General features: G+C 33.5%; 1 protein-coding gene across 7 annotated transcripts in view; it reads left to right on the forward strand.

The window, feature by feature from the left end:
- Positions 1-3,444: 3,444 nt before the first annotated feature.
- myrf (myelin regulatory factor) overlaps positions 3,445-25,288 on the forward strand; it is a 40,447-nt gene continuing 18,603 nt past the window's right edge. For all 7 annotated transcript variants that reach the window (XM_051100009.1, XM_051100010.1, XM_051100012.1 and 4 more), the window contains exons 1-3: positions 3,445-3,969; positions 23,764-23,854; positions 23,963-24,241. In XM_051100009.1, the coding sequence (XP_050955966.1) occupies positions 3,921-3,969; positions 23,764-23,854; positions 23,963-24,241 (419 nt within the window). In that variant the 5' untranslated portion in view covers positions 3,445-3,920. The remainder of the gene's footprint in view (positions 3,970-23,763; positions 23,855-23,962; positions 24,242-25,288) is intronic.

The raw sequence follows: 25,288 nt of genomic DNA on the forward strand, positions 1-25,288 counted from the left end.
TAAAGTTTTGAACAATTTTCAATCAGAAATTGCTAGTAAATTTCACAAATAATTGGCCAGTATGGTAAGTAACATTGAATAAAATATGAAATTTTAAAGCATAAAGGCTGGAATGGTACTGTCTTGTAAAATACAAACGTTTGGTGTATTTTATAATGTATTTTACAACTTCGAAAAATTATTTTTTAAAGTGCACCATGGTATTTATAAAATAAAAAAAATCTAAAATCATTAAAAAATGCACTGCTACAATTTGTCCCACAATACTGTAAGCATTACAGTTTGTTTGTAAAGTTTACAGTGTGAAATATATGTAAAATATATCTTTTTTGTCAGAACTTAGAAGCGATTTCGCGAATCTTTTGATTCAGATTGGAACTTTGAGGCACGAATCGTGAATCATGAATCTCAAATCATTTGATTTAGATTAGAACTTCGGAGCAGGTACGTGAATCATTTGCGAATTGAATCATTCACGAATTGTGCTCCGAAATACCAATCTGAAATGATTCGCAAATTTAGATCGGAACTTCAGAGTGGGTTTGCGAATCTTTCGATTCAGATCAGAATTTTGGAGTGAGTTTGCGAATCATTTCGTAAACTGAATTGATTTGCGATTCCCGATCTGAATCAAGAAAATCGCAAACTACTAGATTAAGAATCGTGATCGTCCGAGCACGAATTGGTTTAGATCCGAACTTCGGAGAGGTTTCGTGAATCATTTCGTGAGTCATCTGAAATGATGATTCACAAATCAATTGATTTAGTTCGGAACTTCGGAGTGCGAATCATTTGATCTAGATCTTAACTTCGGAGTGTGTTCACGAATCATTTAATTCAGATTGGGACTTTGGAGCGCTTATCGTGAATCTTTTTTTTCTGATTTCTTTTTTTATTAAACAGTACAAAACATCAGTCCAATAAGGCAGTACAGTTATAAAAACATCATACTACAAATACCATGGTTAAACTATGATTAGTGTAGAAAAACCATGGTTAATTTGTGGTTACCCTGGTTTAACTATAGTAACCAGTAGTTTTTCATCTTAAGAAAATGTAGAGATGCAGTTTTCACAGATTTAGGATTAACAGACCTTGGAATAGTTTTCCATGTTTTCGTTTAGATCAAATCTGAATATAGAAAAGAGAGATTTAGAGCCAGATTTTTATTTAATACATGTAAAATTTAGCTATCTGAAAACACAAGTGAATAATAAATATATTTTCCTATATTTTCTTTCAAATAGTCAAACTATCAAAAGAAAACATCATTAAAACAAAAAGAAAAGTCACTTACAAAATGAGACTGGATGAACATAAAAAAATCAGACCAAAATTTCTGTGGTACATTGCCAGAACAAGTAGGAGGAATCTTATATTATAATTATAATAATATAATATAATATATATCGTATTATAATTACGTCCATCTTTTTGCGAAATTTGCAGCAACTCATTAATCTGTTGCTTGATCTTTTCAGAAGGGCATAGAATTTAGTAAGGACTATAACATGTCCCTAACAATATCCAGCGACTAATTTTGCCCTAGCAATAATTTTGATCAAATAGTTGAATGTCTCTTGTCTGCTGCAGTAACCTATTTATAATGATAATGAGGATTACAAAAAATATCAAGATGCAATTTAAGTTTCTTAAATACAATTTTTATAATATTTTTAAAAATAAAAATTGAGTTGCATTCCAGTAATAACAATTTGACAATTTTTTAAAAAGAAATTACAGTAGTTAGAATCACTATTGAATAATGAGTACAAAAAAAATGTACATTGCAGTAATTACAGTTAAAAAATTATAGTAATGTGAATTGCTATTGAGATAATGTGAATTACAAAAAATATGTAGTTATACTGTGGTCATGACAATTTGACAATGTTTTGAAAGAAATTACAGTAATTAGAATCACTATTAAATAATAACATGTCTCTAACAATATCTAGCGACTAATTTTTCCCTAGCAATAATTTTGATCAAACAGTTGAATGTCTCTTGTCTGCTGCAGTAACCTATTTAAAGCAATTACATCAGAAGAAATAAGAAAAATAAGAGAAATCGCTTAGGTTTTCAAAGCAAACATAATTATTTTTCAACAATTAATTGCTTAGTTATGTATTAGCCTAGGTTTATGTGTCTGTTTATTTAACTTTCTTTGTTTATATACCTGTCTCGTTTCTGTTTTAGGGTCGCGTATTGCATCAATGTCGGACAAGAAACCTTACATTTGCGACGACATGTCTCTTTAGTTGGCCTGAATGGTCACTTTCATACGGTAGAAATGCCACGGCTAAACCGGAATGTAATTTCTTGTCAAAACTAGATTTTTGGGGGACATTTGTGACCCTGGACCACAAAACCAGTCTTAAGTCGCTGGGGTATGTTTGTAGCAATAGCCAAAAATACATTGTATGGGTCAAAATTATAGATTTTTCTTTTATGCCAAAAATCATTAGGAAATTTATTAAATATCATATTCCATGAAAATATTTTGTAAATTTCCTACTGTAAATATGTGACCCTGGATCACAAAACCAATCATAAGGGTCAATTTGTCAAAATTGAGATTACATCATATGAAAGCTGAATAAATAAGCTTTTCATTGGTGTATGGTTTGTTAGGATAGGACAATATTTGGTCGAGATACAACTATTTAAAAATCAGGAATCTGAGGGTGCAAAAAATTCAAATATTGAGAAAATCACCTTTAAAGTTCTTCAAATAATGTTCTTAATGTATATTACTAATCAAAAATTAAGTTTTCATACATTTACAGTAGGAATTTAACAAAATATCTTAATGGAACATGATCTTTACTTAATTTCCTAATGATTTTTGCCATAAAAGAAAAATCAATCATTTTGACCCATACAATGTATTTTTGGCTATTGCTACAAATAATCCCCAGCCACTTAAGACTGGTTTTGTGGTCCAGGGTCACATATATCAAAACTTAATTTTTGATTAGTAATATGCATTGCAAAGAACTTAATTTGGACAACTTTAAAGCCGATTTTCTCAATATTTTGATTTTCTTGCACCCTCAGATTCCATATACTGAAACAGTTGTATCTCGGCCAAATATTGTTCTATATTGTATATGGAAACTGAGGGTGCAAAAAATTCAAAATATTGAGAAAATCGCCTTTAAAGTTTTCCAAATTAAGTTCTTTGCAATGCATATTACTAATCAAAAATTAAGTTTTGATATATTTACAGTAGGAAATTTACAAAATTTCTTCATGGAACATGATCTTTACTTAATTTCCTAAAGAATTTTGGCATAAAAGAAAAATCAATAATTTTGACCCATACAATGTATTTTTGGCTATTGCTACAAATATACCCCAGCGACTTAAGACTGGTTTTGTGGTCCAGGGTCACATTTGTCTTTCCCACTGCGCTTACTTCTGGAGCGCGCGCGCACGGCGCGTGTACAGCGAGAGCGCGCAGAAAAAGACGTTGAGCGCGTTTGACTGAAAGGGGCTCGAGCGCAGCTCCGTGCGCGCAAAACCTGCTCACACTATCGTTTTACCGAATTAAAAACATTTTCCAACTTCAAATGACTATTTCTCACGAAACAAGTCTGTAATTATGTATCGCGGTTACAAATAAACGAAATCATCGGGGAAAACTGGAATATGCCTCCACCTGACATTCAAAGGTAAAATCTCCTCAGAACGGGAATTTGTTTTTTACGCAAGAAAACGAAACAAGTGAACTGCGAATTATATTAATTAATAATCCAGAGGAGATATTGATACAGAACTCGTTTTGAGGAACTCAGCGGCTTATTAGTATATAAAGGTAATTGTGCGTCAAGTTGGGATGATGAGAGTTTGAAGCGCAAGCGACTCCCGCCGGAGTCCGTTCATGTTCATGGAGTTTATAAGCGGGAGCCGCTAGAATGGAAACCGTGATTGATGAAACGGAGGCCTTACAGAGATTCTTCGAAGGTAAGACAGTTCATTGATCACCTGCTGATGTGACAGTTCAAGAATATCTCAAAAAGATTACTGTATGTTGCTTGTAAGATCACTGGTTCATCCCTACAGTGATGGATCAGATGGTAATACCATGGTACTTTGATACAGTTTCCATATTCAAAAGGCTGATTTTATATGTCTAAGTCAATCTACATTAGGTTACACCAATAAAAGTAAGCGAGGGTCACATCAACCAAAACATTTTTAAAAATGCCATGGTGTATGTCCATGGTATTACCATACGTGTTGATATTGTTTTGGTATACGTCCAAAAACATGCTGGTACTTTCTGTTCCTTTTTGCTTGTGATGAAATTAAAATTTGACTATGTACTGTGAGTTTACATAGTGTATAAAAATATAACATTTTTTCCTGTTTGTGACCCTGGCTGTGAAAAGTTTTGGGGAATGTTACTTTTAAAAGTAATGCATTACAATATTGCGTTACTTTTCAAATATGGGCAGGGCTTGCTTGCTTGTTTTTAATATAAAAAAAATGTTTTACAAATGTCATTTCATTTTTCAGTTATTAGTTTGAGTTGGATCATCGAAGGACAGCAGCAAAGACACTGGTTAATGAATTGGGATTAAATACATAAAGGATACTTGTGTTATTTGACATTTAATTATTGCCAGTTTGTATTTTCACTTTTGAGGAACACTGAATCTGTAAATGCATTTTCACATTTAGTATAAAACTACAGTAACATCATGTTTAGAGCTGTCTGTCAATAAATGGGAAAACAAAGTAACTGCCGCTTATTTGGAAAAGCAACTGATATTTTCTTCTAAATTGCCTGAATGATACAGAAAAAAAACCTTATTATTGATGGTCGTTCTTGAATGTTCCACACTTGTTTCTCAATAGTCAAAGCTTAATATCAGTACATATTCCACTTGAAGTACTTGTTAACGTCAATATGTGTTGGTATGTATTTTACCACCCCGTATCCACTGGTACAGTTTTTGTTAAGGACTCATGTTTGAAACATTACTCCTGTGTGATTTAGCAGGATTAAGTGTGTCATGCTGGATTTTTTGGGGGAGAAACACAGAAAGCCACCGATGAGGTCAGACGGGCAGAACGCAGTGAAGGAATGTTGGGGAAGGGCAGAAAGGTGGAGAGGTTTTCGCGGAGAGAGAAGATGATGTACGGATGCAGGGAGCGAAGGATGGAATCCAGAGGAGAGAGAAGGAGGGGTTTGAGGAGAAACACTGGGAAGGACAGAGGAATGTGATAAATGGTGTGTTTGTAATGGTTAAGACAGAGACATTGAGAATAGGAGAATTAAAGAGAGAGATGGATTAACGAATAGATAGCTGGGGGTGCAAGAAAAAAAAAGGAAAATAAAATGAAAACAATAGGATGAAGCAGATGTGATGTCCTCTGATTTATCTATGTTGTGCCATTGGTCAAAATCAAAAGAAAGAAAGTAATAAAGAGTGAGAGTTTAAAACACTTTGTCAAAAAAAATTATAACGGTAATGGAAAAAAGTCTAATTGTTATTAATATAATGTAAAAATGCACTGCAGTATTTTAATTGAAAAATACATAATTGTAGAATTTGCCTTTTAAAAGATGCAGTATTTTTAATTGCAGTTTGTTTTGTGTTTTTTAAATTACAGTAATGAGAATCACTATGATAATAATGACAGTTGCAAAAAAAACTCTATGCATTGCGGTAATGACAAGTTGGCTTTTTTTAAAATTACAGTAATGAGAATTCACTATTGAAAATAATGAGGATTACAAAAAATGTCTAGATGCAATTTGAGTTTCTTAAAACTTTCATAGTATTTTTAAATAATATTTTTATAATATTTTAAAAAATGAAAATAACTATTGAGAATAATTACAAAAAATATTAAAATACATTGGAGTAATTTAAAGAAATTTCAGTAATTAGAATCGCTATTGAGAATAAATAAAATAAAATATACATTGCGGTAATGACATTTTAAAAATGACAGTAAAGAGAATCATAATTTAGATAATGTGAATTGCAAAAAAATATGTAGTTACATTGCGGTAATAGCAATTTGACAAACTTTTAAAGAAATTACAGTAATTAGAATCACTATTGAGAATAATGAGTACAAAAAATATACATTGCGGTAATGACATTTAAAATAATTACAATAATGAGAATCCCAAGTGAGATCGTGTGAATTACCAAAAATATCGAGTTACATTGAAGCAATGCCTATTTGACATTTTTTTAAAAGAAATTACAGTAATTAGAATCACTATTGAGAATAATGAGTATAAAAAATATACATTGCGATAATTCCTTTTTTTAATTACAGTAATGAGAATTGCCACTGAGATAAGGATTACAGAAAAATATCTAGATGCAATTTAAGTTTCTTAAATAAAATTTTTATAATATTTTTAAAAATAAAAATTGAGTTGCATTACAGTAATAACAATTTTACCATTTTTTAAAAGAAATTACAGTAATTAAAATCACTATTGAGAATAAGAACTACAAAAATATATACATTGCGGTAATGACATTTTTTTATTATTGTAATGAGAATCACAAGTGAGATAATGTGAATTACAAGAAATATCTAGTTACATTGCAGTAATAACAATTCAATGAATTTTTAAAGAAATTACTGTAATTAGAATCACTATTGAATAATGAGTACAAAAAATGTACATTGCAGTAATTACAGTTAAAAAATTATAGTAATGTGAATTGCTATTGAGATAATGTGAACTGCAAAAAATATGTAGTTTTATTGTGGTAATGACAATTTGACAATGTTTTGAAAGAAATTACAGTAATTAGAATCACTATTAAATAATGAGTACAAAAAATGTACATTGCGGTAATGGCATGTTTGAAGTTACCATAATAAGAATCACTATTGAGACAAAAAAAAATCTAGTTACATTGTGGTAATAACAGTCTGACAAATTTGTGAAGAAATTACAGTAATTAGAATCACTACTGAGAATAATGAGTACAAAAATATACATTGCAGTAATGACATTTTCTTTCAATTACAGTAGTTACATTGCGGTAATGACAATTTGACAATTTTTTAAAGAAATTACAGTAATTAGAATCACTTGAGAATCATGAGAAATACAAAAAAAAATCTACTTACACTGTGGTTATGACAATTTGACAAACCTTTAAAGAAATTACAGCCATTAGAATCACTTATGAGAATAATGAGTACAAAAATATGCATTGCGGTAATTAAATTTTTATGAAAAAATAACATGAGTAAGAATCACTACTGAGGTAATGTGAATGACAAAAAATATATATTGTTACATTGCGTTAATGACAAATTGACAAATTTTTAAAGAAATACAGAGTTTGAGAATTATTGAGAATATTAAGTACTAAGTTAAATAACTAAAATAACTGAAACTGAGAATATCAAGAATGAGAATTACCAAAAAAAAAAGAGAAAATGTCCTTAATTGTCTTGAAAACAATGTAAAAAAAAACGTAGTGGTAATTTAAAAAAAAACAAAGACTTAATTTTTAATTTCACATGTAATTACTTTTTCTTTTGATTTTGGGGGTTAAATGTGACCTGGATATGTATGATTCACACTTTTAAGCGTTACTTGTAGTTACATCACTGCACAGTGATGACTTATTGCCTCCTGCTTCTTTATCTTCACTCTTTTCTCATCGTCATCTTTCTGTTCTTCAGAAAGATTTGGCTCACCCCACTGTTTTAACTTTATTGTCCTCACAGAGTGGTCATATTAGTTTCTCTGTCATTCTTGGCAGATAAAAGCCGTAGTTGTTTATGGTTCTAAGCCAAACTATTTATTTAGGAGGGATTTTCCAACCATAATTTGTGGCACATCATTAGGCGTGAGTGTGTTTTGTCAGAGCAGGTGTAACAGTTTGTATACATGACAGCGTTTCACTGTAAACACTGTTGACTTCATTGGACTCTAGAGTTCACGGCCATCAAGCGATGCTCTTTAACGAGAATTTCACATGTTTACATTCTTCAGTTGGGGAGTGAGGTGCACCTCTGGTCCTGGCCGTAACCCTGCTGCCTCTGCCCTAGAGGTGGTCTGAGAGCATTTTCCACAGAGACACGCTAGAAACAACGACACTATCAGTTAGTATGAGATGTGAAATATGGAATAATTGTAGTGTGGACACACTTATTTAGTTGTAAATAGAGCACATTACAAATTTAGATGTTGGTTTATAGCTTGTTGTGCTTCTGAGTTCCTGATTGTGATTTGTTCAGATTCTTTTGACATTTTGCTGCTACTTTTACTACTGTTTGACTCTGTGTGTGTGTGTATTTGTGCGATTGAATTGATGGCTGGTTGCAGTTTTTAATTGTGCTCCACATCCACGATTCCCAATGAATGCTCCGTGTGTTTGTGCCCTGTTTGTTTGTGTTTGTGTGTGTGTTGTGCGGGGAGGCTATCTTAAATGAACATCCATTGTGGAGTACAGCAACACAAAGAACAAAAGAAGAGGCAGATTGAGCTGTTTGTCTGTTGTAGGACTCATTTGACCCTCAGCTGTTCTAGAGGAAAATTTTATTGCTCAGAGGTCGCTCTATCAACGCTTGTTTCATTCAAATATCAACTTGGGTGTTTCTCAGACAAGGAGGAAATAGAAAAGGACACACGTTGGTTGTCTAAAGTAGAAGGATCTGATGAGAAATGTTTGAGTTTATGTTGAGATCTCTCTTTTCTTTGAAGAAATATCTGAGAATCAGGAGACTTCTCTGAAAAATTATGTTTAATCATATTGATGTCTAGTAGAAACTTTTTTTTTTTTTTTTAATTTTCGATAAAAAAAATTTCATTCTTCTGAGCCGTTTGATTTTAACTTTTAAAATTTTGTAGAAGAATAATCACTGAAATATTAAAATACTTCAGTAATGTCTCTTCTACAATATTAATAATATGTATAATATAATATTAATATTAGTAGCAGGGTTGTTTTCATAAACTAAAACTAAACTTTAAACAAAAAACATAAAAATGTTACTTAAAATAAAATAAATGTTAACTGAAATAAAGTGGCAAGGCAAAATTTCTTATTTTATTTTAGTTTAACGTGAAGTACTTAAATAACTGAAACTTAAATTTAAATGAAATTAATAAGAATTACACTACCAGTCAAAAGTTTTAGAACAGTAAGATTTGTAATGTTTTTAAAAAAGTCTCTTCTGCTTACCAAGCTTGCATTTATTTGATCCAAAGTACAGCGAAAACAGTAAAATTTAGAAATATTTTTACTATTTAAAATAACTATTTTCTATTTGAATATAATTTAAAATGTAATTTGAATTTCTATAATTTCTTTCCCAAAAACTATACTGACTCCAAGCTTATGAATGATACAGTGTATAATACTACAAAAGCTTTTTATTTCAGATAAATGCTGATCTTTGGATCTTTCTATTCATCAAATAATCCTGAAAAAATGTACTCAACTGTATTAAATATTATTATTAATAATACTAATATAGTAAAATAAATTCTTGATCAGCAAATCCGCATATTAGAATGATTTCTGAAGGATCATGTGACACTGAAGGCCGGAGTAATGATGCTGAAAATTTAGCTTTGATCACAGGAATAAATTACATTTTAAAATATATTCAAATAGAAAGCAATTATTTTAAATAGTAAAAGTATTTCGCAATATTACTGCTTTTTCTGTTTTTTTGGTTCAAATAAATGCAGACTTGGTGAGCAGACTTTTAAAAGTCTTACTGTTCAGAAACTTTTGACTGGTAGTGTAGACATATTTAAAAATAAAAAAATAAAAATAAAAACTGCAAAAACACACCAAACTTACTAAAACTTGAAAAATATAAAAGCAAAAATAAAAACAACTTCATTAAGAAAAATCAATTATTGCTGATAAATTGTGACACCTCACTTGTCTCAATCTGGCGAAAATGTTTGAGAGAACCGAACCCACATTCTCAGAGTAAACAAACACCCATTACAAACGGCTTCTGTGTTTTCTTTATTTGCAAAGATGGCTCAACGATTAAGGTTGTTGAAAGGAATTCTGGGTAACGGTTTTTGGCTTCTGTTCCTTCGGCTCTGAGAGGCGCAGAGTGGATATTTTTCAGATATTTACCTAAAGATAACTAGCACCAAAACCCCCTGTGACATAAGAGTGCTCAGAAAGCGTTTTAGCCCGATTGAGTGTAGCCATAAGCTGCTTATTGAGGGTCTCTAATGCACCGCATCATTCCTGGCATACCTACAAGACTATTAAAAATCAGAATGAGGTGAGAGTAATGTTTCTTTCTCTCTCACGTCTCTTTTTCACTATCGCTGCCTCATTCCGACTCCATTAGTGTGACAGTGTGCAGACAGGGCGAGGAAGAGAGATAACAGACTTAGACGCGCACACAGATGGATGCACACACACACACTCATACATGCTGTGGGTGGGGTGAGATAAGGGCAGGGCACAGGTCATACAAACACACACACGCATGCCCGCATGCACAAGCAGAAACACACACGTATGGGTTTTTTGTACACTAGCACACATTAAGCACTCAGGGACTGGTTGAAACACCAGTGTAGGAGTTGATATTTTGGATCACAATTCATCCATGAGTTCCATAACACCGAAACTTATCCCTACACCACCCAACCAGATGCCTGCCAGCTTTCGTTTTGCTTTACAGAAGTTTTTATTCTCTTATTTTGGGAAATTATCAGTTTTTATGTTTACAGTAAATGGGCTTATCATAGAGCCACCCCCTCAGTAGAAAGCATGCAGTTGCGTGGTTTGCGTGGTGCCTATTGCACTCAGTGACTTCTGTGAGAGGATTCAGGCAGGTTAGTTCATATTTAGCCTGATGTCAGTAAGTCATGGATCACTCTTGTGTGCAGGTACAGATGGTTCCTGGGGCTGATGTTTGATGGAGTAGGAATAGATTGGCCGTTGCGCGTGGTCTCTCTCATGTAACAGTGTATTGCTGTCACTGGAATGCATTGTGTTTGAGCAGCCAGGCCTGTAACGTTTGCATGCCAGTTCAATTACAACAAACCAAAAATTACGCACTTTCAGGTGACTGTGATCCGTTTCCCACATCTTTCCTTTTATTGGAACTCAAGTGATTTGTGTACAGTGTTATTTTAGTATTATTTATACACTATTATATATTGAAGCTTGTTTCTGCCACTGAATAAAAAATAAAAAAGGTAATTGCAAAGTTTATCTCGCAACTCTGACTTTATTTTTCAGAACTGTGAGATGTAAACTCACAATTTTGAGTTTTAAAGTCAGAATTGTGTGATATAAACTCGAAATTGGGAGTTATAAAGTCAGAATTGCGAGATATAAACAGTTTTTTCTCTGAATTGCGAGTTTACATCTTGCAATTCTGACTTTTTCTCAAAATTGTGAATTTTCAGTTATAACATCACAATTGTGAGAATTGTGAGAGTTGTGAGATATATCTCACAGTTCTGAGAAAAAAAGTCAGAATTGCGTGAAAAAAATTTAATTGTGAGATAAAGACAGAAATGAAGACTTGAGAGCAATTGTGAGTTTATATCTTACATTTCTGAGAAAAAAGGTCAGAATTGCAAGATTGTGTCATGCAATTCTGAGAAAAAAGACAGAATTGTGAAATAAAAAGTCGCAATAATCTTTTTTTATTTTTTATTTAGTGGCGAGAATAGGCTTCAATAATTGTAGTATTTCATTTTTATTTTTTTGTTGTTTTTTATTAGTTTTTTATGTTTCTGTTTAGCTTTATATTTATTTCAGTTTCGTTTTAGTAAATTTAGTTCTTCAACTTAAACTAATTTTGGTCATTTCAGTTTTCATTTCTTCATTTCAGTTTATTTCAATTCTAGTTTTCATATAAGTTGAACTTTTATTTAATATTTATATATTTATAAATATTTATATATAGACCATTTCGCTAGATGTAAACATACTGGTCCCGATACACTTCCTGTTTTTTTTTTTTTACTTTACAGAAACATCATAAAAAAATACAACCAACATAACATTTGACTGGATGAAAGTGTTACATTAGCACCTTTAAGATGTATTTGTATATGTATATAATAAAAAAAAAAAAAAAGAAGCAGGAAGCGCTTCTGGACCAGTGTTGTTTACATCTAGCGAAATGGTCTATATTTATATATTTTAATTTAATATTTAGAATATGTAAATGGTGCTTCAAATGTATTATATTTAGGGCTGGCAAACGATTAATCACGATTAATCGCATACAAAATAATAGTTTAAGTTTGCCTAATATATATCTGTATATATAAATACACACAAATTAATGTGTATATATATAAGAGAAATATGTTATGTACAAAATATTTTTTATTCATATATATAATATAAATTTTAGAAAAAATATAATAAATACATATACTTGTAAATATTTCTTAAATATGAATGAATGTGCTTGTATTTATACATAATAATTACACACAGTACACACACATATGTCAAACTTTATTTTGAATGTGATTAATCGCGGTTAATCGTTTGCCAGCCTTAGTTATATTATATTATATTATATTATTACATTATATTATATATTTTTTCAAAATTGTAAATATCTTTAATTAAATTATTATTATTAACAATTATTATTTAATAATACTGCTATACATTTCAAAAACTTTAAGATTGTCATCACACTCCCATGTGTTTCATTACTAAAAGTATTGATAACTTGTAATTTAAGTGAGTCAGATGTTAATTTAGTTACCTAAATGATTCAATGAGTTAAAAATGATTCATCAGATTGATTCAAACCAGTAATACTGGGCACAATCTGCATCATGACAGTTTTGTTGAAATCCCTGACAAATGCCTGAAATCAGAGGCAAATTGGTGCTCATTCATGTGTGTGACAATTGCGTAGTCTGATCAAAGATGTGCTCTTAGAGAAGCATCAATGTGTCGCCAATAGCCATGAGATATTTGGCATGCTAAATTTCTGGATTCCTGCAGTATGACAGTAAGACATCAGCGATGACCTACAGCCAATGAGAGAGCATGATACAGGGCAAGGGAATGTTCAGGGGGAGGAGTTATAATAGACCCGCAACAGAACATCAGCAAGCAGCCATTCTCTCCTTTATACTTTACTTTGTTTATTTTTAATGTTTTACTGCAAATCATTGTTGGATTGCAAGCTTTTTGCAAGCTATGGTTTTTGACAGAAATAAATGTATGTGGTTGTGAAACGTAGTTTGTAGACCAGGCGGAGTTGTCGGAGATTGTTCCTAGTGAAAAGTTGCATAATGTATGACCCACTGTCACCGATCCTTCAAGTAGCATGCACACAACAGGAACTAAATGCACTGTTGGCATACACTATTGGGCTATTTTAACACTGTTGCCATGGGTTGAAGTGACTTCAATAACATCATATTTAGACCCTCAAATACAAATTTACCAGGGGAACCCCAACAAAAAAACATGTACTTTATCCCTCCGAACTCGATTTTTAATGGGAGACCCCCCCACGAAATCCGATTAGGCTAGTTTTGAGTAACAATTAGGCGGGTTTTGTTGTGAAAACCTGGCAACCCTGACTAGATGATACCCCACATAGTCACGCAGTGTGAAAAGAGCAGCGATCTGACAACTTTGAAAATTGTGCGGTGCTTTTTTTAATTGTTCTTTTAAAGACTCACTTGCTTGTGAGTCAGACTGCACTGGTTGTGTGTTTTGTTTTTGCTTGCTGTTCTCCAGTTTCATTACTTTTTTTCACTAGATCAAATCTTGTTTCTTTTTTCATGGCATTGAAGATTTAGTCACTTAACAGAGATGTTCGCTTCCAGAATTAAAATTTCCTGATAATTTACTCACCCCATGTCATCCAAGATGTCTGTCTTTATTCAGTTGAAAAGAAATGAAGGTTTTTGAGGAAAACATTCCAGGATTTCTCTTCATATAGTGAACTTCAACAGGGATCAGCAGGTTGAAGGTCCAAATTGCAGTTTCAGTGCAGCTTCAAAGGGCTCTACATGATACCAGCCAAGGAATAAAGGTCTTACCAGTCCTTTAGAAAAATACAAATTTATATACCTTTTAACCACAAATGCTCGTCTTGCACTAGCTTGACCACGCATTACGTAGTCACGTTGGAAAGGTCACAGTGATTACAAAGCGGATGTGCAAAGAAATCCAAACGTCCTGTACAAAAAAGGGTAAAACAACGATATCAGGCATTTTTAAAGTTGGAGGATAAAATGAAATGGAGTTTTTCTCCCTGCCCAACCTTTTAAAACCAAAGTACATAGACAAAGAACTAACGCTCGTGACTTTTCCACCATGATTATGTAATGTATGAAGACATACATGCACATCGCAAAGCTAGTACAAGATGAGCATTTAAGAAAATACTATGATTTTGCTAGATAAGGCCTTTATTCCTCTCTGGGATCATGTGGAGCCCTTTGAAGCTGCATTGAAACTGCAGTTTGGACCTTCAATCTGTTGACCAGCACTGAAGTCAACTTTATGGAGAAAAATCCTGCAACGTTTCCTCAAAAAACATAATTTCTTTGTGACTGAAGAAAGAAAGACATAAACATGCATGAATTATCCAAAAATATTCATTCTGGAAGTGAACTTATATGCAGATCTTTTCATTTTTTGAAAATAGGACATTTAAACTGGCTGATCAGACCACACCAGATAATCTGACTAGTGACTCGACATGTTAGCAGGGATTAATCTGGGGCACTGGGGTTAAAACTGGGCTGAGATATTGGCAGTGGTGAAGCGTGTGAAACTGCTACTATATTACACCCCTCTGAAAGTGTATCATTCCTTGAATTCCTCATTGTTACCTGACTTTAACATGTTTCCTTCCTCTGCTGACAGTATGAAGGCATTCATTTCTCCTTAGCATTCCCTCTCTCGTGTTTGTGGAGGGTAGGTAAGCTGCTCAGGTCGGGCCTGTGCGCTCAGTGCTGGTGGGCGACTAGAACTGTGTGTGGTGGCCTGGTACAGCTCTGTCTCATGACTGAGACCTAATCCTGCATTACTACACACACACACACATTCACGTTACCGTGGACCCGCCAAGTGAGGTCCGAGACGGAAAGGTGTATGTTGTTTGAAAGGATATGAGAGACGTACTGGGTCATATACACGCATCTTCAGTGTAGTAGGTTGTGTCCATCCTAAAACAAAATGCTGTGGCTTCGAGCAGGTACTGTCTCTCTTTCTCACACTGTTTTTATTGCCTTTTCTTATTGATTATTACATTCACAGACCTCATGCATTTGTTCAGTTTGTATGTTTGTACATGGTAGTTAATGAATGCGTGCATTTCTGTGTGAACACATAAAAGCCAATGTAAGTGTATCGTATTCATATGGACAAGATTATTAGTGGTGTTTGCTAAATAAACACACTCCTAACAGTAATTGTCAAGCTTTAGCACGTATCTCACCCAGCGTTATGTGCACTAAAAGCATGAGTGATTGTTAATATGATTCTGCTGTTACTTAAGTGATCTGACTTGCAAATGCAGTGAAAGATACATTATATGAGGAACCCAAACCATCTAATATCATACAGACTTGGGGGTGGGATCTTTTGAGCTAATAAGCAGACAGCATAGCAATGGTATAAACACTTGATTGATAACAACTGCCTTAACATCATGCTGGCTTTTGGCCTACAAATTGACGTCATGTTTGAATAGTTGAAACCAGTTTACTAAAACTAAAACCATTAAAAAGCTACTTAAAATAAGCATTAACAGAAACAAAATTAAAGAAGTCTACTTCCAGGAACAACAATTTACAGATAATGGACTCACCCCCTTGTCATCCAAGATGTTCATGTCTTTCTTTCTTCAGTCGTAAAGAAATTATGGTTTTTGAGAAAAACATTTCAGGATTTTTCTCCATATAATGGACTGATATGGTGCCCCAATTTTGAACTTCCAAAATGCAGTTTAAATGCGGCTTCAAACGATCCCAAATGCGGTTGTAAACGATCCCAGCCAAGGAAGAAGGGTCTTATCAAGCGAAACAATCAGTTATTTTCATGTAAAAAATACAATTTAAATACTTTTTAATCTCAAATGCTCATCTTGTTTTGCTTTCCCTGAACTCTGTGTATTCTGGCTCAAGGCAGTTAGGTTATGTTGAAAAACTCTTGATTGTATTTTCTCCCTCAACTTCAAAAATCATTTCAAAATTATCTTACATCGCTGCAGAAGTACCGACCCAGTCTTTGCAAAGTGAACATGCAAAGAAGATCAAACACCCTTAAAGGAGAAGTCCACTTCCAGAACAACAATTCACAAATAATTTACTCACCCCCTTATCATCCAAGATGTTCATGTCTTTCTGTCTTCAGTCAACTTCCAAAATGCAGTTTAAATGCAACTTCACAGGGCTCTAAATGATCCCAGCTGAGGAAGAAGGGTCTTATCTAGCTACAGAAAGGTACAACAATGTGGGACGATTCTGAAGTTGTAGGAGAAAATAACACAGAGTTTTTCGACATACTCTACCTTTTTGAGCCAGAGTACACAGAGGATGAACTTGTGGTGATTCAAAGACATGATTTGTAATAGTGATGGGAAGTTCGGATCATTTCACCGACTCGGACCTTCGAGTCTCCTTCAGCAAAATGAACAAATCTTTTTTCGAGTCATTTCGTTCATTTTAGCAAAATCAGCATCATGTGACAGCCCCATAAGATGAATGAACGACTCGAAAAACCTGAAGACTCGAAACAGGTGAACTAATTCCAGTACAGAACCTAATAGGATGTTGCACATGCGCGACTGAACGAATCACTCCCCGAGACAACTCGTTGTTCCCGAATCACATAAAAGATTTGTTCAAAATGAACGAATCGTTCAAGAACGACCCGTGGACGCGCATCCCAGGACCTGTGCTACACAAGCTTTTGTGCTTAAAAAGTATACAATTTTTTTTTTCCGAAAACAATGACCGATCGTTTCGCTAGATAAGACCCTTCTTCCTCGATTGGGATCGTTTAGAGCCCTTTGAAGCTGCATTTAAACTGCATTTTGGAAGTTTAGACTCGGGGCACCATTCCAGTCCATTATATGGAGAAAAATCCTGAAATGTTTTCTTCAAAAAACATAATTTCTTTTCGACTAAAGAAAGAAAGACATGAACATCTTGGATGACAAGGGGGTGAGTACATTATCTGTAAATTGTTGTTCTGGAAGTGGACTTCTCCTTTAAATATAAAAGAACTTACATTTATTTTAATTTAGCTAATTTTTTATTTAATTTTTCCTATTTTTATTTAGTTTAACTTGATGAACTAAAATGACTGAAACCAAAACTGAAGTAAAAGTGAAGAAAAACGATATAGATATATTTAAAAAATAATATTAAAAAGGCAAAAACACAGAACTAAATTGCTAAAATTAAAAAAAAAATGTGACTCTGGACCACAAAACCAGCTATAAGGGTACAAAATACTGAGAAAATCGCCTTTAAAGTTGTCCAAATGAAGTTCTTAGCAATACATATTACTAAAAAGTTAAGTTTTGATATATTTACAATAGGAAATTTACAAAATGTCTTCATGGAACATGATCTCTATTTAATATCCTAATGATTTTTGACATAAAAAAATTGATAATTTTGACCCATACAATTTATTTTTGGCTGTCGCTACAAATATGCGTGTACTACTTGGACTGGTTTTGTGGTCCACAAATTAGAATAAAAACAGGAAATAAACACTCCATTAAAATGTCCAGTAGAAACGTATTTTCATTTCTAGATTCTCTTGAGCCTGGTGACTACATCTGTCTATGTCTTGTCTGATTTTACCGTTCTCTCATCAGGTCAATGATTGTGCAAATGTTTTCCTCTGTAGCTGTGTGGATACTCAAATGAATGCTGTATTGATCATGGTGATGATGTATGTGTGTTTTGGTCTTTTTAAGGAAGCCAAAGCATTCTGGGCAGTGTTTGCCGTTTGATAATCTAATGGACTTCGCACTATCATACTTTACTCAGGTGTGAATTAGGGCTTAATGATTAACATGCATAAGAACTCACATACAATGATCAGTTTCACATGCAGGGATGTAGAGAAACAGGGCATACATGTATGTGTACAGTGCAGAGGGAGGTAAAGAGAGATAGAGGGAGAGAGATATAAATGGAGACGGAGGAGGGGATGTGTGGTATATTGTTGACTGTGATTAATGAGCTCTCGAGGGAGCAGTTTTAGTTTGGCCCCCTTGTGATGCCAAATGCTTTAGTTCAGAATCATCCGCTTTCATACGAAACCTCCTTGAGTAGCCAGTGATAAACAAGAAACAAATCTAAAGCTCTTTCAAAAAGTCCAGTTACAGTGTGTTTTAACTGTCATGCATTTACTGTAACAAACAAGTTTGGAGTCTCTTCTGCTCACCAAGGCTGCATTTATGTAATATAAATAGCAATATTGTGAAATAATATTACAATTCAAAATAACAGTTTTTTATTTGAAAAATATATTAAATTAAATTAAAAAATATATATTATAAAAAATATATTAAATTAATATACATATATTAAAATGTTATTTATTTCTGTGATGCAAAGCTGAATTTTCAGCATTATTACTCCAGCCTTCAGTGTCACATGAACTTCAGAAATCATTCTAATATGGTGATTTGCTGCTGAAGGAACATTTTTTATTATTATAATATTAAAATCAGTTAATGTTTTGTGGGAAATGTCATACTTTTAAGTCAGGATTCTTTGATGCATAAAAAGTTTAAAAAGAACAGCATTTATTTGATACAGAAATGCCATATTTGATCCTTTTAATGCATTCTTGCTCAATAAAAGTATTCATTTAAAAAAAAAAAAGTCCATATATTTGAACTGTGGTGTTAGTAGTACACATTTCTAAACAATATAAGTAATAAATTCAATTCATTGTACAGCCGGTGCTAAAACAAACTTTTGAAGTTGAACTACAGTATCAACTTGAACACTATACACTAACAGTTATTTTGGTAATTGAGTAATCTGTCGAGTATTCTGATGATTAAGTCGAGTAATGAGATAATTATTATTTTTTGTAGTAATAAAAATAGATCTAAGTGAACAGTAGCCTTTAATTATGCTTTATTATGATTTTTAAATTGGTTTAATATGTGGAATGAGCCACTTCCGGTATTTTGCCGATTATTCAACACGGGCAAAATGCATTTGAGGATTTTTTTAAACTGAATACTCAGATTGAATCAAGGAATCGTTGCAGCCCTAGTATGTACTTGACACATAAACACTATCTCAAGAACTGCTCTGAGAGTAACTTTAGGAGCATTTTACTATTTCTTTGGAGAGAAACTATCATTATATCATATACAAACAGAAACTAAAGTTCTTCACAGCAACCTGTCAAAATAATAGTTAAATTTAACTTGAAGAAACGGTGACAGAAATATATTACTTAATGTAATGATAGTACTACTGATAATAAAATTTTTATTAAAACCTTATTTTTTAAAATAAATAAATAAAAATAAATATTTTTAGATATATAAAATCTATTATTTAGACATGCTTTTGATTATTAAAATTTCATGAAACCATTCAAATGGAATCCAGAAACTGAATGAAAAACACAGACTTCGGTAAAAAAAAAAAGCTGAATTTGTGACAAAAATTTTTTAGTGTATTTCATAGTGTCACACCCCTGTGGACTGTTTATGTTGGTTTCTCCCTCTTGTGCCCATATTTGGTTGTTCCTGTTTCCTGTCCTCGTTTACTCATCATAAGTTAACCTTGTATCACCTGTGCCTTAATTATGTTCATCGTAATCACCTGTCTTTATAAGTCAGTATGAAAACTGCTATGATTAGTCTACTTTTAAAGCATAAATTTGATTTAAACAATGTCTACATAATATTCACATATGTTGTTTATAGAGGATGCATTGTATTAGCTCTACACTCAAATTTACCTTTTTTTTTCTTTTATTCCATGGCTCCATAGACTGTCATTTTCTCCGCAAGCTCCGCCCACAAAAAACATCATCACTGTTTGCAAACACTGAATTGGTTTGTTTATTCGTGTAAGTTTCATGATTTAAAATTAATTAGACATGCTTTTTGTTTGTTTTTGTTTTTTTATTTAACTATTAAAAGTCTAGAAAAATAAAAATGATTGAAAAAAAGCAGAATCCAGAAAAAAAAAAACAATAAGGAAAAAATGGGGGGGGGGAAGAAAGAAAAAAGTGATGATTTTGGGAAAAATGGCATGTTGATTTGATTTAGTGGTGCTTAAAAGTTTCAAAACAAGAAAATAATCTCTCTACACTTAACAAATATCGACTCATGTGGACACATATTCAACAATACTAAATGGGAAAAGGGTTGTGAGCTTGCAGATTTAACTCTGTGCTGGAATGAAATAATTGTTTCACAATGTAACCGGTGACAACGCATGTTTAATACTCTTCACAGAGCAGGAGCTCACATACACAAGTGGTCTAAACATGATAATTACAAAAAAAAAAACATTTTATGAAACTCTTTTTTTTGTCCAACAACATCTCTCTCGCTCTCTCTCCTCCTCTGCTCCCCCACTCCCGTTCCCGTCAGTCAATCTCGCAGCCGTTATCAGCGCAGCTCTGGCAGATTTAACGCAGGAGGATAGAAACATCTGGATCTTATTTAGTAAAATCATCCCTCTCTGTTTCTTTCTGCCCTGCTGGCACACTCATAAAACCGTCCGAGCAGAGACCCCAACCGCTGCGCCTCCAAAACATTACGTCAGTGCTGTTTTTTCCCAGTTTCATCACTCATTTTGTATAGAAAAAATACATTTTTTGATTTTTGTACTCATGAAAAGGCACAGTTTTGATCACTCAAATGGCTTATGCCAAGTGACTGCACTTGGACTCTTGAGTTTATACCTGGTGTAAACATACACTGACAGGCTTATATGGGCTTATAAGTGGATCAGTCATTCACAGAAATGATTCATGATGTTTCACTTTTGGATCAGGTGTTAAACCTGTTCACGATGACAAGTTGTTGGAAACGGTTTTGGAATATTTTGTGAGTCAGGATCGTGCTGGCTTTCTGTAAATGGTCGGGATATCCACTGGGGTGGGATGTGACCCCTCTCCGGCTGTGGGAGGCTGATGGAGCATTGAGTTTTCCCAACACTAACACTGGAATTCTTCACATTCCGTCTTCGTTTGTGGCCTAATCTATCAAAGAGAGAGAGAGAGGGGTTTAATGGGGGTCTCTACATACCCGACTACACCTCCACCTGACCTTGGACTGATTGTCCTCATTCTCTCCATCCTTTGCTGCCTTGCCTTGCTTTCTTTGTGTAATTCATAAATCTGTAGCTGTTGTTGAATCTTGCACTTTAGTGATTGCATTGATTGCATTATGCTTTTAGCAGGGCTTTTATCCAAAGCGACTTACAAAAGAGGAACAAAACACTTCCTCATTTCAATATCAAGATTTTAGGATGTAATTTATATGACTGTGTCAGGGAAAGTGTATATGTTTATATATTATGTGGTGTATCTGTTTTTTCAGTTTTTAATCACCTCTTCATTCTTCAATCATCCCTTCAGTCATTTAAATAATCCTGCAGTGTGACAAATCAGGACTCAAAAATACATTACTATGTTTTTTTTTTTTTTAAAGAAGTCTCTTCTGCTCACCAAGCCAGCATTTATTTGATCCAACGTACAGCAAAAACAGTACAATTTTAAAATATTTTTACAATTTAAAATAACAGTTTTCTATTTGAATATACTTTAAAATTTAATTTGTTCCTGTTATTTCAAAGCTGATTTTAGCATCATTAATACAGTCACACGATCCTTCAGAAATCATTCTAATATTCTGACTTGCTGCTCAAAAACATTTATTATTATTATTATTATTATTATTATTATTATTATTATTATTATTATTATTATTATTATTATATTACAGCTGAGTAGAATTTTTTTCAGGTTTCTTTGATGAATAGAAAGTTCAGAAGAACAGCATTTATCTGAAATAGAAATCTTTTGTAACATTATAAATGACTTTATTATCACTTTTGATCAATTTAAAGCATCCTTGCTAAATAAAAGTATTAATTTCTATAACAACATAAATAAAATTAATTAAAAAATGTATACTGACTCCAAGCTTTTGAATGGTATAGTGTATAATGTTACAAAAGTTTATTTGGGTCTTTATTTATTTATTTATTTGTTTGTTTGTTTGTTTGTATATTTTTCTTTTTTTACAATAATAATGTTAAAGGCATTAATTAAAATACATTAAATAAAAAATAAAATACAAAATATAATAAATAATAATAATCAAATTATTATATTTTTTCAAAGGTAAATAAGTTTCAGTAGAGCTCATAATTTGCAATAATAGCTATAAAGTAGACAAATGTTTGTATATTGTGTTTGCACAGCTTGATAGACAAGGCAAGTACTGAAAATGATGTATATTATAAAATTATATTTTCAATTTTGAACCCAAAAACATGCACTACCAGTCAAATATTTTTAAACAGTAAGATATTTAATGTTTTTTTAAAAAAGCCTGCATTTATTTGATCCAAAGTAGATCCAAAGTTTATTCCTGTGATTTCGAAGCTGAATTTTTAGCATCATTACTTCAGTCACATAATCCTTCAGAAATCATTCTAATATTCTGCTCAAAATGCATTTATTATTATTATTATTATTATTTATTTTTATTTTCAGGTTTGAATCGAAATAGAAATCTTTTGTAACATTATAAATACTGTATCTTTATCATCACTTTGATCAATTTTAAGCATCCTTGCTAAATAAAAGTATTAATTTCTATATGCCCCCCCAAAAATCCTGAATCCTGAAAAAAATGTACTCAACTGTTTTAAATATTGATAATAATAATAATAATAAGAAGAAGAAATGTTTCTTGAACAGCAAATCAGCATATTAGAATGATTTCTGAAGGATCATGTGACACTGAAGACTGGAGTAATGATGCTGAAAATGTAGCTTTGATCACAGGAATAAATTACATTTGAAAATATATTCACATAGAAAGCAGATTTTTAAAAAAAGTAAAGATATTTCAAAATTTTACTGTTTATGATGTATTTTGGATCAAATAAATCCAGGCTTGGTGAGCAGAAGAGACGTCTTTAAAAAAAAACATTAAAATCTTACTGTTCAAAAACTTTTGACTGGTAGTGTACCTTTTTTTAAATACATTATACAATGCATAAAGAAAAAGATTATGCAAGAGATTATGCAAGAAAAGGTGCTTTATTTAACTTGAGTTTGCAGGGTCAGTTAGCCTGGGTAAGAGTGACCTACTGCAGGTGTTGCAATGGAGTGATTACAGCGATGGGTCATGTGGTGGAGATTTGGAGAGATTTGGTAAAGAGGTGGAGAAGGGGGGTAGATGCATAGAGAGGTATGGATTGGAGGAGAAAGAAAAGCTACTTTGATGCAGAATAAAAGGAAACATTCTTCTTTTGGGTTTTTTACAGTTTGTGTTGTGTTTGTAACCTCCAAGACATTTATGCTTCCATTGACCTCATCAGTGATCAGTTTGAACATTATTAATTTGGCTATTAAACAAGCAAACAAATAATCAGGAGTGTTGCAAGCCACACAAAACCATCTGCTTCCCTTGTTGTGAAACTGTTATTTTATCACTGTAGAAACGGTGCGTAGGAACATGATGATCATCCTCCTCTCTCACTCTCTTCTTCTACCTTTCTGTGTCTCTCTCCCTCTATTTCCTTTGAAGGTCATGATATTAACAGCTCTTTGGAGCCAACAAACATTGACACAAGTATCTTGGAGGAATACATCAGCAAAGAGGACGACAGTACTGACATGTAAGAATCTGGAAACGGCTTGTACCGCTCGGTACACCAAATTAGTTCTGATGATGTGCTCTTTTTGATGATAATAAATCTTATTGGCTATTTGTTATTTTCCTCTAGTTGTTTCACAGAGGTCCACAGCACCCCGGGACCTCAGTATCCCTCGCCCCAGGCCGGGGCATCCTCTTCAGGGGGGGTAGGGTGTGGCGTGAGCCCACCCATCCCCCTGCGCCAGGGCGCCGTCCCGTCTCTGCCCCAACCCTGCCAGAATCCCTACCAGCCTCCACCGCCGCTGGGCCACCTCAGACACAACTACCCCTGTCTGGGTCAGCAGAGCCAAACACCCCAACACCAACAGCCACACGTCAAACCAAACCACCGCGGACAGTACGCACCGGGGTAAGACGAAGAGACTGCAGAATGTGCCAAAATATGTCAACATACACATTTTTCACCTAAGGGCTGGACATTTAAATTCAGACAAGTAAATTCAGAACCTCTAACCAATGTAATTTTCGGTTATTTAGTTTTGTAAAATTCTGTTAATACTTTCCTATTACAAACATACTACCGTGTGTGTAGTCGGACGCGTATGACCGTTGTGTTTGCATCTTTTTGCAGCGTCTTTTTGGCGCGTTTAAGACACCATGTCAAGTTAACAGAATTAAAACTTTTACACGCAGCGCCGCTCATCAATGTCAGTTCCAAAACAGTGGACCAATCAGAAGACCACGGAGGCGGGGCAAACGTTCCGAGCTTTTGTTTACAAAAAGCAGGTTGGCATGGCAACTTCTGTATTTGACGGCAACATGTCGGAGTAGGCATTCTGCGCTGCGCTTTTTTAAACCATTCTTGAGCGCTGTGTCTCGTGTTTTACATGCAAAGACGTATTCTGTGTAAATGGCCAGTAAGAAGCTAGAGTAAATACTTAAGCAAGACAAGATCACTGAGAGGAAGATGACATGCAACAGTGATCATGAGTCAGATTCATATCTATAGCCCCTTTCACACAGGAATACCAGTAAAAGAACAACTTTACTGGTAAATTCAATATTGCACTGTTCACACAGGCAATGGCGTTCTGTCTTTTTCCGGTAAAGCACCGTTCACACATCGGTTTCAAATTACTGGTAAATTCTGTGACATAATTAAATCGGAAATTGTAAACATGGTGGGGTAAACGCGATCAGTGTTTTTGTTAATGTTTTCATTTTTGTGTCAAATGTTCACATTCATGCTGCTTTTTTTGGGCTCAGAGACATCGCATTACACAACTTTAAAGACAGAGCGGAGTAAATACGTCATCTACGTCAGGATGTTGTGAATGGCCTTAGATTGGATTGGCCTGGAGTACATCTTACATCAGCGCGTTATGAACTCGTACATGTTCATACCGGTAATTTTCATTTTGCGTTCACACAGAGCAGAATTCCAGCAATTTACTGG

This window comes from Labeo rohita, chromosome 25 (assembly GCF_022985175.1).
Source record: "Labeo rohita strain BAU-BD-2019 chromosome 25, IGBB_LRoh.1.0, whole genome shotgun sequence".
Classification (NCBI taxonomy): Eukaryota; Metazoa; Chordata; class Actinopteri; order Cypriniformes; family Cyprinidae; genus Labeo; species Labeo rohita.